The sequence below is a fragment of the Anolis sagrei genome, chromosome 4 (assembly GCF_037176765.1).
Source record: "Anolis sagrei isolate rAnoSag1 chromosome 4, rAnoSag1.mat, whole genome shotgun sequence".
NCBI classification, from domain to species: Eukaryota; Metazoa; Chordata; class Lepidosauria; order Squamata; family Dactyloidae; genus Anolis; species Anolis sagrei.
This window is the reverse complement of record NC_090024.1, coordinates 30,054,648-30,069,312: the sequence shown is the minus strand read 5'-3', so window position 1 is coordinate 30,069,312 and position 14,665 is coordinate 30,054,648. Positions and strand designations below refer to the sequence as shown.

Sequence of the window (14,665 nt, the reverse complement as noted above, 5' to 3'; positions counted from 1 at the left end):
CACAAAAAGCACTGTTCAAGTATCCTGTTAAAAGGGATTGTGCTATGTAAACAGAATGGAAATTAACATAGGCTCTTCCTGAAATTAAGACGCATCCCATGATTTGGCAGAAGTTGTTATGAATGGACCAGCAAGGACAAAAATTGAAAGACAGCTTGTGTGCATCTCCTATTTCTGTGTCCAGCCCTTTCTATGCCGTTCTCTTATGAATACAACTCCAAGCATTAATTGCATACATGACAAAGGGTGAGTTTCATTTTTGTTATATGTCTTCAAGTCAACTTCAATAAACAGCAACCCTATCAGAATTTTCTTGGCAAGGTTTATTCAGATGAGACTTGTCTTTGCCTACCTCTAAGGATGCGAGAATGGGATCCACCCATGAACTTCCATGGGTAAGTAGTGAACTGAAATACTACACCATGCTAGCTCCAAAGCAGGGGTCCCCAAACTAAAGCCTGCAGACCAAATGCAGCCCTCCAAGGTCATTTACCCAGCCCCGGCCCTAAACTTCAGACTTGAAGGCACACAACATCAATCCTAATTAATTTGACTATCTCATCAGCCACACTTTACACTGAAATACTACTAAGTTTATGTTGGTTAAAATTGTTGGTCGTTTTAATTATTGCATTGTGCTTTCAATTTTTTGCACTACAAATAAGACTGTGCAATGTACAGTCTGAGAGACCGTGAACCGGCCCTCTATTTAAAAAGTTTGAGGACTCCTGCTCTAAAGGATGAGGCAGATGAAGATATGTAAAAAAAAAAATACAAGAAGCCACCCATCCCTTTTATTTAACAGTCTGGTGTGATGCCTGAACAAAACAGGATCTTTTAGGCCTTTAATAATCCCTTCATATATTGAACCCGTGCAGGATTAGAAGGAAGTCACAAGATTTTAATTTTCAATTTTTCATTTTTATTTTTTAGTATTAATATAATTTTTATATATACATATTTTTGTCTTTTTTCTCTTTTTGCCTTACCTCCATCTCCTTGCTTTCCTACTTTCTTCAAAATACTATGTTCCCCCACTTTACTTGGAAATTATACTTTTTTTCTTTATAACAAATAAACATTTATTTTTTTAAAAATAATCCCTTCATATATGACTACTGCACTTACAATAGGTTTTTATCATGGCCAATCATGTGTTCATAAAATGCTTTTACTGGGTTCCTTTATATTTCACACACCAGAAAGTCAAACACTATTTCATTTTTATAAACACCGAACTACAAAATTAAGTCAAGCACAAACAATAAATTGCCTAGTTTTACATAAGCAAGCTTTTTAGACAAGTAATTGTGAAAAAGCAGGAACGATAATAAAAACACTGCTTCCTTATGAGACCCTTTCTTAAAACACCTACCTAGTTGAAAGATGCAACTTTAACCTAACTAAAAGGAATTCAGAAAGGAAACAAAACACTCATGCAAATGTTCAAGATACATTCATGTGTAAACCAGCCTTGTGTCTACATTGAGGGCAGGTTTGAGGACCAAAATTATGGATGTACACAATACACAAATAAATAAAAACATCTTTGTGAAAGATATTCCTACTGTTCAGATTCTCTTTTCTAGTTCCTTATATTCAGCCTTTTTATACATAAATACCAAGTACAATCAAGACAGGAAAATATTACTCTTGAAGACAGTAAAAGCTTCAGTATCTAAACAAGTCTACACTGAAGATTCAAATTGAATGCCCTTCTTGCCATTCCCTTTTCTTTGTTTGTAAGTGAATCCTTGAGAGATAACAACCCTTACCAAAAAAAAAAAAGACAGGTCCTTATACTCACCTGTTATATGGCAGTACACAAAAAAAGTCAAAGAGAATTGCGATGAAATAAAAAATTCTACAATGCTAAGAGATTACTTTCACTTTTTCCTTCTAACTGTTATACTATAGCTACATTTGGTTGGCTGTATTTATATTTTACAGATGAGAACATCTATTATTATTCATAGCATCCTCTTGTGCCATTTGGTTGATACAGGAATTAATGGCCAGACTTCAGCACAGTTTCAGTCTTTTTAGCTGCACAATTTTGGAAAATGGCATTCATAACCTTTTGGAAAAACACCTTTTGGTGATCATAACTTTCAGAAAAGCATGACCTTTCAGAGAAGAGAATTTTCTCTTGTGGTATAATGGTTTCGGTTGTTAGACTGAATAGCCTGTTATCTTTGATCTGTTAGGAAAACAGAGATTTGCAAGTGAATAGAAACAGCAGAGCTTTAGTGTTTTTCAGTGTCCAAAAATATATACTCTCCTATAAAACAACTTTTTTTTAATATCATGCACCCAAGAGACAAAAATGAAGTAGGCTTTGAGGCAAATAACATATTTGGTTTACTCACAACCTCCATGTGTTCAGCATATACAGGTACAAAATATAACATTCCAATTTCAAATATCTTTGAGATGGTTCCCTGTGCCAGCTGGCCACAGCATCTCTCTTATAACAAAACAGCTGTCAACAGGTCACATAGTCAAAAGGAGAGAGAGCATGTGGTCTGCAGCCCCTTTTATAACTTCTCAGAAACCACAGAGTAAATGAAGCTGCATACCAAAACACATATACAGGAAACAGTAAGCAACAGGATCATAGATAAAACATTACTAGAGAAGCCTTGAAGAAGGCTGTCATTTCCAACACACATAACTAAATGGTGGTCATCAGAGATATAAAGTCACACAGATTTTGTTTAGGGCTTTTCATGGCTCAATACTGTCCTACATTTTCAGAACATTTACATGAAGCTATTAAAGAAGATTATCCATAATGCTGTTGATGCTTTTACTGTTGTCATTTTCTCTCTGTGGTATCAAAGATGTTGTGGGTGTTCTAAGTTGTCTTCTGTGTGCAATGAGAAATTGGAAGTTTCAGTCAACAGAAAATGTGGGATTGGAACATGTTCTAGATGAGCTACCAGGCACTTGGGCCTAGTTCTGATCTTGGAGATCCATGTACTATTGTGGCCTAGCTCATTTTTGGCTGATGGCCAGCTATACATCTTCATGAAGAAGTCAGATTTGACTTGCTTTACTTTCATCACTCTGCATGTGACTGTCCTTTAAAAATGTCTGGAAGATGCAGCTAGTGTAATCTGTGGCAGCTAGATTCTTGCCTCATAAATACTACAAATACTATATATAGCAATGATCTTAAGTAAATTACATTGACTTGAAGCCTATTTTCATTTTCAATTCTATGTAAGGATTTTGATTTTTTGATCTATAAACACTGAATTGCTTGAAACCAGGACCATACCCAAATGATCACATCTTCTTGAATGACCCTTTCCTTAACCCAGATCTTCAATTAAAGCCTTCTTAGATACCTCACCACGCCAAGACGAGTAAGACGTTTACAGCAGTACTGCTTTTGTGAAATTTCCTCTGCAGAAAAATTCTTCCCTCATTCTTACTGAACACATCTTTGGCTTTGAAAATTATAGCCAATAAATACAAATACGGTACAAGTTTCTCACACACTGGAAAAACACTGCCTGCCCCCTCCCCAAGCAAATAGCTTAAGATGCAAAGCATTGTAATGCCAGTATAGAGTAAAGAAGTTTTCCATACCCACTAGTAATTTCCACTTCTCTCCTATCTTATCACACTAAATGCTTGAAAATCTGCTCCAGAAAATTTCCAAGCTCTCCATACTAGAACATTATTTAATATTTCAACCTCAGGAGAGTTCTCTTGCCTATATTGTCATGTCTCCTTTCTGGTTCCCAGCTAAAAACATACTATATTCCAAGAACTCACTCCATTCACATGGGCAGCTAGTCATCTTGGCCTTAGGCAGTATTGACTCTCCCACACCAGTCCACCAATGATCATCATTCAAACCGAACCTGTCAACTTATCATCATACCCACAGGTTTCGCATTTATATCACCATCCTCCATACACACAACCTGCTCATTCAAGAGCAGAAATATCTGTCCGGGCATCTGATGAAGTAGACGCAATCTACAAAAACCAATGCTACAAACATCCTTCTCAGTCTCGTATCCTTTTGCATACAAATCCAGACCAATACAGCTATGCCTTTGAATGATTCTTCATTATTGTGAATTTATACTCATGTAAAAAATAAAGATGAAATGTAGATTAACTTATTTTAATTAATGTGACATAAAATTTACTAAACATTGATGCAGAACCAAAAGGGGGCTGATATTGAATATAATAAATTTAGGTTTTCCCCCCACAAACTACAATGCGTTAGTAGACTGCCATCAAAGTTCAGTTCAAACTACAGTATCTTTTAAAAACATGGGGGAAGCACTAAATGCTACCAAAAGGTCGGGGGGGGGGGGGATTGAAGGCTACACTTCGACCTCTCCCAGCCCTGTATCAGGAGAAATGCTGGGATGCTAAGAAACTAGCTTCCTGTATCAGGTAAGGACATCATTTATTTATTTATTTATTTATTTACGGCATTTATATGCTGCTCTTTTCACCTCGAAGGGGACTCAGAGCGGCTTACAATATATATTTTCATACAATACATTATATTATTAGCATAGTACAATATCAGTATATATTACTATATTGCACTATACCATTATATCGTAATATTATTAGTAATATTACATGTAATTAAATATATAATTATAATTATAATATTGAATTATTATTACTAGTATTATATTGTATTATAATACATTACAACACCAAGAACTGCCCCACCACACGTTAATCTTGGCTACAGCTGATGGGGCCAGCCATAATGCTACAGCCATACAATGGTAAGATAACATATGGTATATTCCATGAGCAAAGATAGTACACCAGTCCAATCTGATAAAGCACAATCCTTATCTTCTGCAGAATAACCAAATTAAGAGCCATATCCTACCGCCTGCTGATCAAGCAAGTCAGCAAATAAACTAATGCACCTGGCATCATCACAAAACATATTACAGCAGAAGTAGACAAAAGCTATGAGAAGAAAATGGAGGTTCACCAATACAAACATTATAACTACCAATTATTCTTCGTTCTATTTTCTGTTCTCTCTTCCATGAAACAAAAATGGAATCCTGTCAAAATCTCAGCAAGCCACAGACCTTGAATCTTTTCAAAAGCTCTCAAAAGCTAAGGAAAAAAAACATAACTTTTTTGAAATAAGGTCTATTTTTTCTCTTAAATTATGATCTCAAGTCACAGACAGGTCTTTGACTCAAAGAGGTATGCAATATTAAAAACTTTTATGATTCAGAGCAAAATTAACATATTCATCTGCCTCTGATGGCAAATTCTTTCTTAAGAATACTGCAATAGGCTGAAAAATAAGCTGGCTTTGCAACAGTGAGATTTTAATCATTAATTAATTAGAACATTTTATAGATACAGGTAGTTAAATGGGACAGCTGTTTAAGGGTAAGATTAAGTTCAAACCCCACCCCTTCATCAAAATGACTACGTGGATTTGTGTCAACCATTCTTCCTAACCCTAATGTACCTCTCGGGGTGCTGTGAAAATAAAATAGAGCACAGAGAGAACCATGAATGTTGCCCTGAATGTTTATAGGTATTAACAATAAAGAAGATCCCATGAAACACAAAAACATCTTCCATCTTCGCAAACATTTATAATAATAATTCACTGGCATAAGGAAGTGGTCTTCATGAATTGCTTTCTAATATGCAAAACTATTAAAATGTTGTGTATTAAATTATGATCAGGCAATGTGTATAAAGATGTATTTGAAAATAAATAAATTTTGTGTTTAAACTTAGGTACCCACTCTAAAATCTCATTATGTACATGTATTCAAATACAGATATTCCAAAAAAATCAAAAGACTTCTGGTCCCAAGCATTTCTGATAAGAGATTCTCAAGCTGTGTATCAATATATCACACAAAAGGATTAACTGCCCCTCAGTCGAGAAGAAGAAAAACTGCAGCTGACATCAATGATGTTAGAAGAAGAATCCTACCAGAACCAGAACTTATTTTTTAAGGATTTTTAAAAATCTATAGCTGTCACAGAAGTATATCAAAATGCTCATGTATTCAGCTCACCCTATTAGTGTGCTGTTGTTGTTTAATCACAGATTAAAGAAGAAAGGGGAGAAAAACCAAAAAGGATCAGAGAAAGAAATGAAAGATAGGTCGAATGTAAAGCAATCTGAAAGGCCCCTAACCTGAAGTCCAGAAAACAGTAGGAAAAGGACTGACCTCTAAGAGGTTGCTCTCCCATCACACACAGGTCTTTTCCCTTTTCCTGCCTATAAGGAGCAATTGGGAGGAACAACCCAACACGTAGGATGTACTCCCTTCTCTGCTGGAAAATGCTCATGTATCTGTCTCACACTGTTAGTGTATTATTGCCACCATTCTGCAGCAGTATTTCAGAAACAGCATGCCTCTTTCATAGGCCTCGCTGAATCTGCTGTCATCTCAAAGCAAGCCCTCTTCTCAGCACATCACACTTTCTGCAGTGTAAAATGTGTCACCGGGTCATTCAAGAGACAGAAACCACGCCCATCAAGGAATTTCTTCTTTCTAGTCTAGACTTAAGTAAAAAAATTAGATGAGATGCAGTGCTCACGCTCATTGACATTATCCCATTACTCGTCCACTATTAAGCTTTTCATGCTATCTTTCAGGCAAATTAGGTAAATCCATCTGGGAGTAGGGCCCACTGAACAAGGTGGGGCCTTACCTTTGAATAAAGATGCATATGATTGCATTGCACAATTCCAAGACGGCCTTGTGCCAGGCGGAGATCCAAATTAATTTAACAAAATATCTCTGTAGATATTTATTTAACAATGAGGAAGCTACATCTAAAGGTTAACTGAAAGAAAATTCTTTAGGGGGTTGTACTAGAAAAAATAAATATACAATGAAGTTTGAACAAGTCAGCAATTTAAGCTTTCAATTGTGCTTGCATTATACTTCCAATCAGCTATTGCAAGGTCACCAATCCCACTGCAACCAGAACTATTTCTACCATGAACTACTCCCCAGGAAACCCAAGAAGCACCAGGTAAAACAAAAAAGTGCTAATTACCACCACTAGTTTGTATTTGCACTGTCTGCCATAAAATTGTTAGATTTCAAATTGTGTTATTACTCCTGTTTTGTTCTTCCCATTTCCAGTCATGATTAGCAACTTCTTCCAGATAACTTGAAGAAATTGACTGTATATTATTTAGAACCCCCCTTGTAATATTTCAGAAAGTAAAATGCCAACTATTGTTTTAAAAATCCAACAACATCTGGTTTGGTTTTCAGCAGGCATAAATAGACAATAGTCATGCTGTTTTGTGAGAGATAGCTATATCGACACTTCTTAATAGTGCATGGAATACCTCAAAGCTGCAATCCAAGCAACAGTTTTAATCAGAAAAGCTGAGTTAATAGTGTGCCTAAATATAAAAGGCATCCCCTTAAAAGGTGTATACAGCTATGCTGATTATTTGAAGACTAAGTAAATACATTTATATTGAATTAACGTTGAAAGAGACAACAAGAGTCATTTGGTCCAATCCCCATTATCCGGGAACACATTCTCTGTTTAAAAGGTTATAATTTAATCAAAGTTACAAATTCTATCTTGAATACCAATTTTATATCTAAAATGTCATCCTGCACAGCAATCCTTTCCTTGCACTGTGTTGCAAGCTTTCCTTAAAATTTCCCTTACAATCTGATAACATTTCTCTACCACTGGAATCATCAATCTGTTTAACACTTGTGCACCAGCTGCGCCCGTACCTTGGGAAATCAGACTTGGCCACGGTGGTCCACACTCTTGCTACATCTAGGATAGACTGCTGCAATGCACTCCACATGAGGTTGCCTTTGAAGACTGCTCGGAAGCTTCAAATAGTCCAACGAGAGGCAGCCAAGTTAATAACCAGGGCAACATACAGAGAGTATACAACTCCCATGTTACGCCAGCTCCACTGGCTGCCAGTTTGCTATCGGGCACAATTCAAAGTGCTGGCTTTGGCCTATAAAGCCCTAAATGGCCCCGGCCCAAATTACCTGTCCAAACACATCTCCTCCTATGAACCATCACAGAGATTAAGACCCTCCAGGGAGACCCTGCTTTCCATCCCGCCATTGTCACAGGCACGATTGGTGGGGACAAGAGACAGGGCCTTCTCGGTGATTGCTCCCCGGCTATGGAACTCCCTTCCTGGTGATATCAGGTCAGCCCCCTCCCTCCTGTCTTTTAAAAGGATGATAAAAAACTTGGCTGTGGGACCAAGCTTTCGGGACAGGGCAATAAAGCGGCAATAGGAAAGATGACCAGGCCAAAATATTAGATTTGATGCGGATGATTTGGACGGTTTTGAATGGTGTATTTTAATATTTTGATAGATATTGTTTAAGTGTTTATGTATTGTATGTGGATTTGTGTCCCAGCATTGAATGTTTGCCATGTATATGCTGTGCTCTGTCCTGAGTCCCCTTCAGGGTGGGAAGGGCAGAATATAAATGTTTTAAATAAATAAATAAATTTAAGGGTGTATATACATGGGGCAATGGGAAAAAAAACATTCCAGAATCATACCTTGTTAAGTTATATACATTGGAGAGGGGGGATTGCAATTAAAAGATTGAAATTATAAACTGTAACGGATGTATACATTGGGGAGCATCAGTACGTACGTAAAATTGAACTCCTCATGTGCCACCTATTCCAATATATAATGTATCTGTGTGTGTATACACCTCACCTGGAACACTGTGACTGCAATTCAAGAAGGATGTTGACAAGTTATAATGTATCCAGTGGTGGGTGCCCAAAATAATCAAAGGTTTGGAAGCCAAGTCCTGCGAGAAAAGGGTTAAGGAGCTGGGTATGTTTAGCTTGGAGAAAAGAAGACGAAAATAGCCATGTTTAGATATTTGAAAGGATGTCACATTGAGAAGGAGACAAGCTTGTTTTCTACTGCTCCAGAAAGTATGAATACACAGCAGTGGGTTCAAACTACAGGAAAAGAGATCCCAACTAAACATTATAAAGACAGTTCTGACTGTTAGAGCTGGCTGGAAGTGGAACAAACTGCCTCAGAGTGTGATGGGAGTCTACTTCTCTGGAAGATTTAAAGCAGAGGCCAGATGCCACCTGTGGGGAGAGCTTTGATTGTGCATTCCTGCATGGCAGAAGGGGGTTGCACTGGGCAGCCCTTGAGGTCTCTTCCACCTCTCTGTTTATATGTACAGATACGCATATACAAACATATAAGCACAGTACTCAGTTAACTGGTATCCACGGGAATTGGTAGGTGCTGGATAAATGTACAGGGTGTTCCAAAAGTTGCCATATACAGGGAAGATGAGAAATTGTAGCAAAAACATCTTTCTTTACAAAATACTCATTAAAAAAATATTAATTATATTGCAATTAAAGTGTGTATATGTGCACGTGTGTGTATACACACACAGTAAATTGCAATACACAACACATAACAGCCTATCTGTTAGGAATTGTGGGAATTGAAGTCCAAAAAAACCCTGGAGGGCCGAAGTATGCCCATGCCTGGTTTAATGAATGAGCCTTTCAGTTACTGTATATATGTGCAAGATATTATTTCGTAGGATTTCTTTACCGAGTGCTTGAGAGTTCTGGTTAACTGAGTATTTAATGTATAAGCGTTTCATTTAATGGAGAGCCTACTTTGTATGTGTGTGAGGTATTATTTTGTAGAATTTCTTTACCAGTTACTTGAGAGTTTTAGTTAACTGACAGCCTACTTTATATGTATGTAAGAGTATTATTTAGTAGGATTTCTTTACCAGTTGCTTGAGAATCCTGGTTAACTGAGCATTTAATATATGAGTGTTTCATTTAATGGAGAGCCTACTTTATTTGTGTGTAAGGTATTGTTTCGTAGGATTTCTTTACCAGTTGATTGAGAGTTCTGGATAACTGAGCATTTAATGTATGAGCATTTCAGTTAATGGGCAGTCTACCAGTCCTTCTATATCCAAGAATATCAAGGCAGAAAATTCCACAATATCTGCTTTGAACGGGGTTATCTGAGTACACTCAGATAACGTGGGATTTTCTGCCTTGATATTCTGGGATATAGGGCTGTGTGGAAGGACCCCACTTTATTGCTTGAGAGTTCTGGTTAACTGAGTGTTTAATGTATGAGAATTTCAGTTAACTGGCAGCCTACTTTATATGTGTGTAAGGAATTATTTTGTAGGATTTCTTTACCTGTTACTTGAGAATTTCAGGTTCCTTCCGATATCCAAAATTTCTCTATACCCCAAAATATCAAGGCAGAAATCCCACAATACCTACTTTGAACTGGGTTATCTGAGTCCATACTGCCATATATCCCAGTTCAAAGCAGATAATATGGGATTTTATTCAGCTGTGTGGAAAGGGCCTCAATTTATATGTGTGTAAGGAATTATTTCGTAGGATTTCTTTACCAGTTACTTGAGAATTTCAGTTAGCTGACAGCCTACTTTATGGGCTAAAAAGGTATTATTTTGTAGGATTTCTTTACCAGTTACTTGAGAGTTCTGGTTAACTGAGCATTTAATATATGTGTGTATGTATATGTACAATTATGCAGTTCCGCATTTTACAGGCGCGCAAGTACCCAGATGGAAATCCCCATCAGGAGGGAGCAGGGCTAAGCCTTCCCTGTTTCACCTTAGGAATTTCCAAAACACCTGGATGGCCGAAGTTTGCCTATACCTGATCTACCTATCTATGTCCACACACATATACAGAGAGAGATGGTTTGCCCATAAGAATTTCCAAAACACCTGGAGGGCCAAAGTTTGCCCATGCCAGATCTAGTATCCACCTATCTATCTCCATACACATATACAGAGAAGTATGGTTTGTCCATAGGAATTTCCCAAACACCTGGAGGGCCGAAGTTTGCCCATACCTGATCTAGTATCTATTCCCATATACATATACAGAAAGATATGGTTTGCCCATAGGAATTTCCAAAACACCTGGAGGGCTGAAGTTTGCCCATACCTGATCTAGTATATTCGCCATACACATATACAGAGAGATATGGTTTGTCCATAGGAATTTCCCAAACACCTGGAGGGCCGAAGTTTGCCCATACCTGATCTAGTATCTATCCCCATATACATATACAGAGAGATATGGTTTGCCCATAGGAATTTCCAAAACACCTGGAGAACCAAAGTTTGCCCTTAGGAATTTCCAAAACACCTGGAGGGCTGAAGTTGGCCCATACCTGATCTAGTATCTATCTCCATACGCATATATACAGAGAGATATGATTTGCCGATAGGAATGTCCAAAACACCTGGAAGGCTGAAGCTTGCCCATACCTGATCTAGTATCTATCTCCATATACATATACAGAAAAATATGGTTTGCCCATAGGGATTTCCCATGGCACCTGGAGGGCCGAAGTTTGCCAATACCTGATCTAGTATATATCGCCATACACATATACAGAGAGATACGGTTTCCCCATAAGAATTTCCAAAACACCTGGAGGACCAAAGTTGGCCCATACCTGATCTAGTATCTCTCCCCAAACATATATAAAGAAAGATATGGTTTGCCCATAGGAAATTCCTAAACACCTGGAGGGCCGAAGTTGGCCCATACCCGATCTGGTACTTATCTCCATACACATATTCAGAGAGATATAGTTTGCCCATAGAAATTTCCAAAACACCTGGAAGGCTGAAGTTGGCCCATTCCTGATGTAGTATCTATCCCTATACATATACAGAGAGATATGGTTTGCCCATAGGAATTTCCCAAACACCTGGAAGGCTGAAGTTGGCCCATATCTGATCTAGTATCTATCTCTATACACATATACAAAGACAGATGGGTTGCCCATAGAAATTTCCAAAGCACCTGGAAGGCCGAAGTTTGCCCATAGCACATCTAATATCCACCTATTTATTTTCATTTACAAATATACAGAGAAATATAGTTTGCCCATAGCAATTTCCAAAACACCTGGAGGACCGAAGTTTGCCCATACCTGATCTAGTATCTATCGCCATACACATATACAGAGAGATATGGTTTACCCATAGGAATTTCCCAAACATCTGGAGGGCCGAAGTTGGCCCATACCTGATCTAGTATCTATCGCCATACATATATACAGAGAGATATAGTTTGCTCATAGGAATTTCCAAAACACCTGAAGGGCTGAAGTTAACCCATACCTGATCTAGTATCTATCCCGACACATGTACAGAAATATATGGTTTGCCCATGTCCAAAACACCTGGAGGGCCGAAGTTTGCCCATACCTGATTTAGTATCTATTCCCATACACATATACAGAGAGATATGGTTTGCCCATAGGAATTTCCCAACACCTGGAAGGCTGCAGTTGGCCCATATCTGATCTAGTATCTATCACCATACACATATACAGAGAGATATGTGTCTCTATTATAGTTATGTGCATCTATTTCCATATACATATATACAGAGAGATATAGTTTGCCCATAGGAATTTCCCAAACACCTGGAAGGCCGAAGTTGGCCCATAGCAGATATAGTATCTATCCCCATACACATATACAGAGAGATATGTGTCTCTATTATAGATATGTGTCTCTATTTCCATATACATATAAACAGATAGATATAGTTTGCCCATAGGAATTTCCCAAACACCTAGAGGGCCGAAGTTGGCCCATACCTGATCTAGTATCTATCCCCATACACATATACAGAGAGATATGTGTCTCTATTATAGATATGTGTATCTATTTCCATATACATATATATACAGAGAGATATGGCTTGCCCTAGGAATTTCCAAAACACTTGGAGGGCCGAAGTTGGCCCATACCTGATCTAGTATCTATCCCCATACACATATACAGAGATATATGTCTCTATTATAGATATGTGTATCTATTTCCATATACATATATACAGAGAGATATAGTTTGCCCATAGGAATTTCCAAAACACTTGGAGGGCCGAAGTTTGCCCATACCAGATCAAGTATCTATCCTCTTACACATATACTTAAAGATATGGTTTTGCCCATAGGAAATTTCTAAACACCTGGAGGGCCGAAGTTAGCCCATACCTGATCTAGTATCTATCCCCAGACACATATACAGAGAGATATGTGTCTCTATTATAGTTATGTGCATCTATTTCCATATACATGTATACAGAGAGATATAGTTTGCCCATAGGAATTTCCCAAACACCTGGAGGGCCGAAGTTGCCCATAGCAGATCTAGTATCCACCTATCTCCATATACACATATACAGAGAGAGATGGTTTGCCCATAGGAATTTCCAAAACACCTGGAGGGCCAAAGTTTGCCCATACCAGATCTAGTATCTATCATCCCATATACATATAGAGAGATGGTTTCCTTCCCAGGCGGCCCCCTCCCTCCTCCCAAGCACACGGCGAAGCCCCTCCCCTTCCTCTCCCCCCCCTTTCTTTCCCGAGGTGATAAAGGGGGGGGGAGGGCGACCAGGCCTCCTCCCTCGTCTCCATGTTTCCTCACCGGTCATTGAGCTGGTCCTCGGTGCCCGGGAGCGGGTGCACCACGAAGTGGATCGAGGTCATGTTCCCCTCTCTCCCTCCTCCTTCACTCGAGGGAAGGCGGGCCGGGCGCACAAGGAGGAGGAAATGGGGTTGGCGGGGGGTGAGAGAGACAACTGGGCGAGAGAAAAGGCTCCTTCAGGGCCTCCCTCAGGGCCTCGTGACGGGGGAGAAAAACACACGAGAGAGAGAAACGGAGAGCGCGGCGGGGAACGGGCCCGCAGCTCAGCACCCGACTCTCACAAGATCCGCCATCTTAACTTCCCTCCTTGCGCCGGGGAGAGAGAGAGAGGAATGGGCGGGGTTACGTCTCCCTCGCCCTCCGCGCGCCCCGCAGCCAATGGCGTTCTGGCTTCTCACTGGAAAGGCGGCAACGGCGATGTGAACCCAATCCGGATTGGTTCGGGCTCGACGCGATGGCGTCATCCGGAAAAGGGAGGGGGAGGGAGACTTTTTTTTCCTCTTTCGGCTGAGGTGCGCGCGCCGCCTCAGAGTGTAGGGCGCGGAGGCGACGGAGGGAGGATGTCCCTCCTTCCTTCCTTCTTTCTTTCCCTCTTTCTTTCCTTCCTTCCTTCCTTTTCTCTCCGTTTGTTTGAGGCGCCGCCCCTTCTGAGGAGGCGCTTCACTTTTCTGCCTTCGCCCTCTGCGTTGCTAGGACGAAAAGAAACACTTTGGGAAATAGAAAGCAAAAAATAAGAATTAAGAGCCTGAGGAAAGTGAAGGACGCCATTTTCCAACGTTTTTCAGGCCTTCTGTGAGGCCTTTGATGTCCTATTTTTCCTGAATATTGGATTATTATTATTTTTTACTTTTCCACTTTCTATTTGTATTTATTTCCAAAACTAGTACTATTCATTCAAGAATCTATCATTGGATTCTCTGGATTATATATTTACTTTAATTGTATATTTGGTCTGTCATAGAAAACGGGTCTGTGTGTGAGTGTGTTGCCATCACCCCTGCTTTGTGGGCCTAAAGCCTTAATGCAGTGTTTTGCAACCTGGGGGTCGAGACCCCTGGGGGGGCTGCGAGAGGGTGTCCAAGGGGTCGCTGAAGACCATCAGAAAACACAGTATTTTTTCTTGGTCATCTGGATTACGTGTGGAAAGTTAG

The 14,665-nt window shown here is 39.3% G+C and overlaps 1 protein-coding gene across 7 annotated transcripts in view; it reads right to left on the bottom strand.

Annotated features, from left to right (window-relative positions):
- The window catches only part of UBR5 (ubiquitin protein ligase E3 component n-recognin 5), an 84,980-nt gene extending 71,126 nt beyond the window's left edge, over window positions 1-13,854 (bottom strand). For all 7 annotated transcript variants that reach the window (XM_060775684.2, XM_060775689.2, XM_060775688.2 and 4 more), the window contains exon 1: window positions 13,515-13,854. In XM_060775684.2, coding sequence (XP_060631667.2) covers window positions 13,515-13,576 — 62 coding nt within the window. In that variant the 5' untranslated portion in view covers window positions 13,577-13,854. The remainder of the gene's footprint in view (window positions 1-13,514) is intronic.
- Window positions 13,855-14,665: the final 811 nt, after the last annotated feature.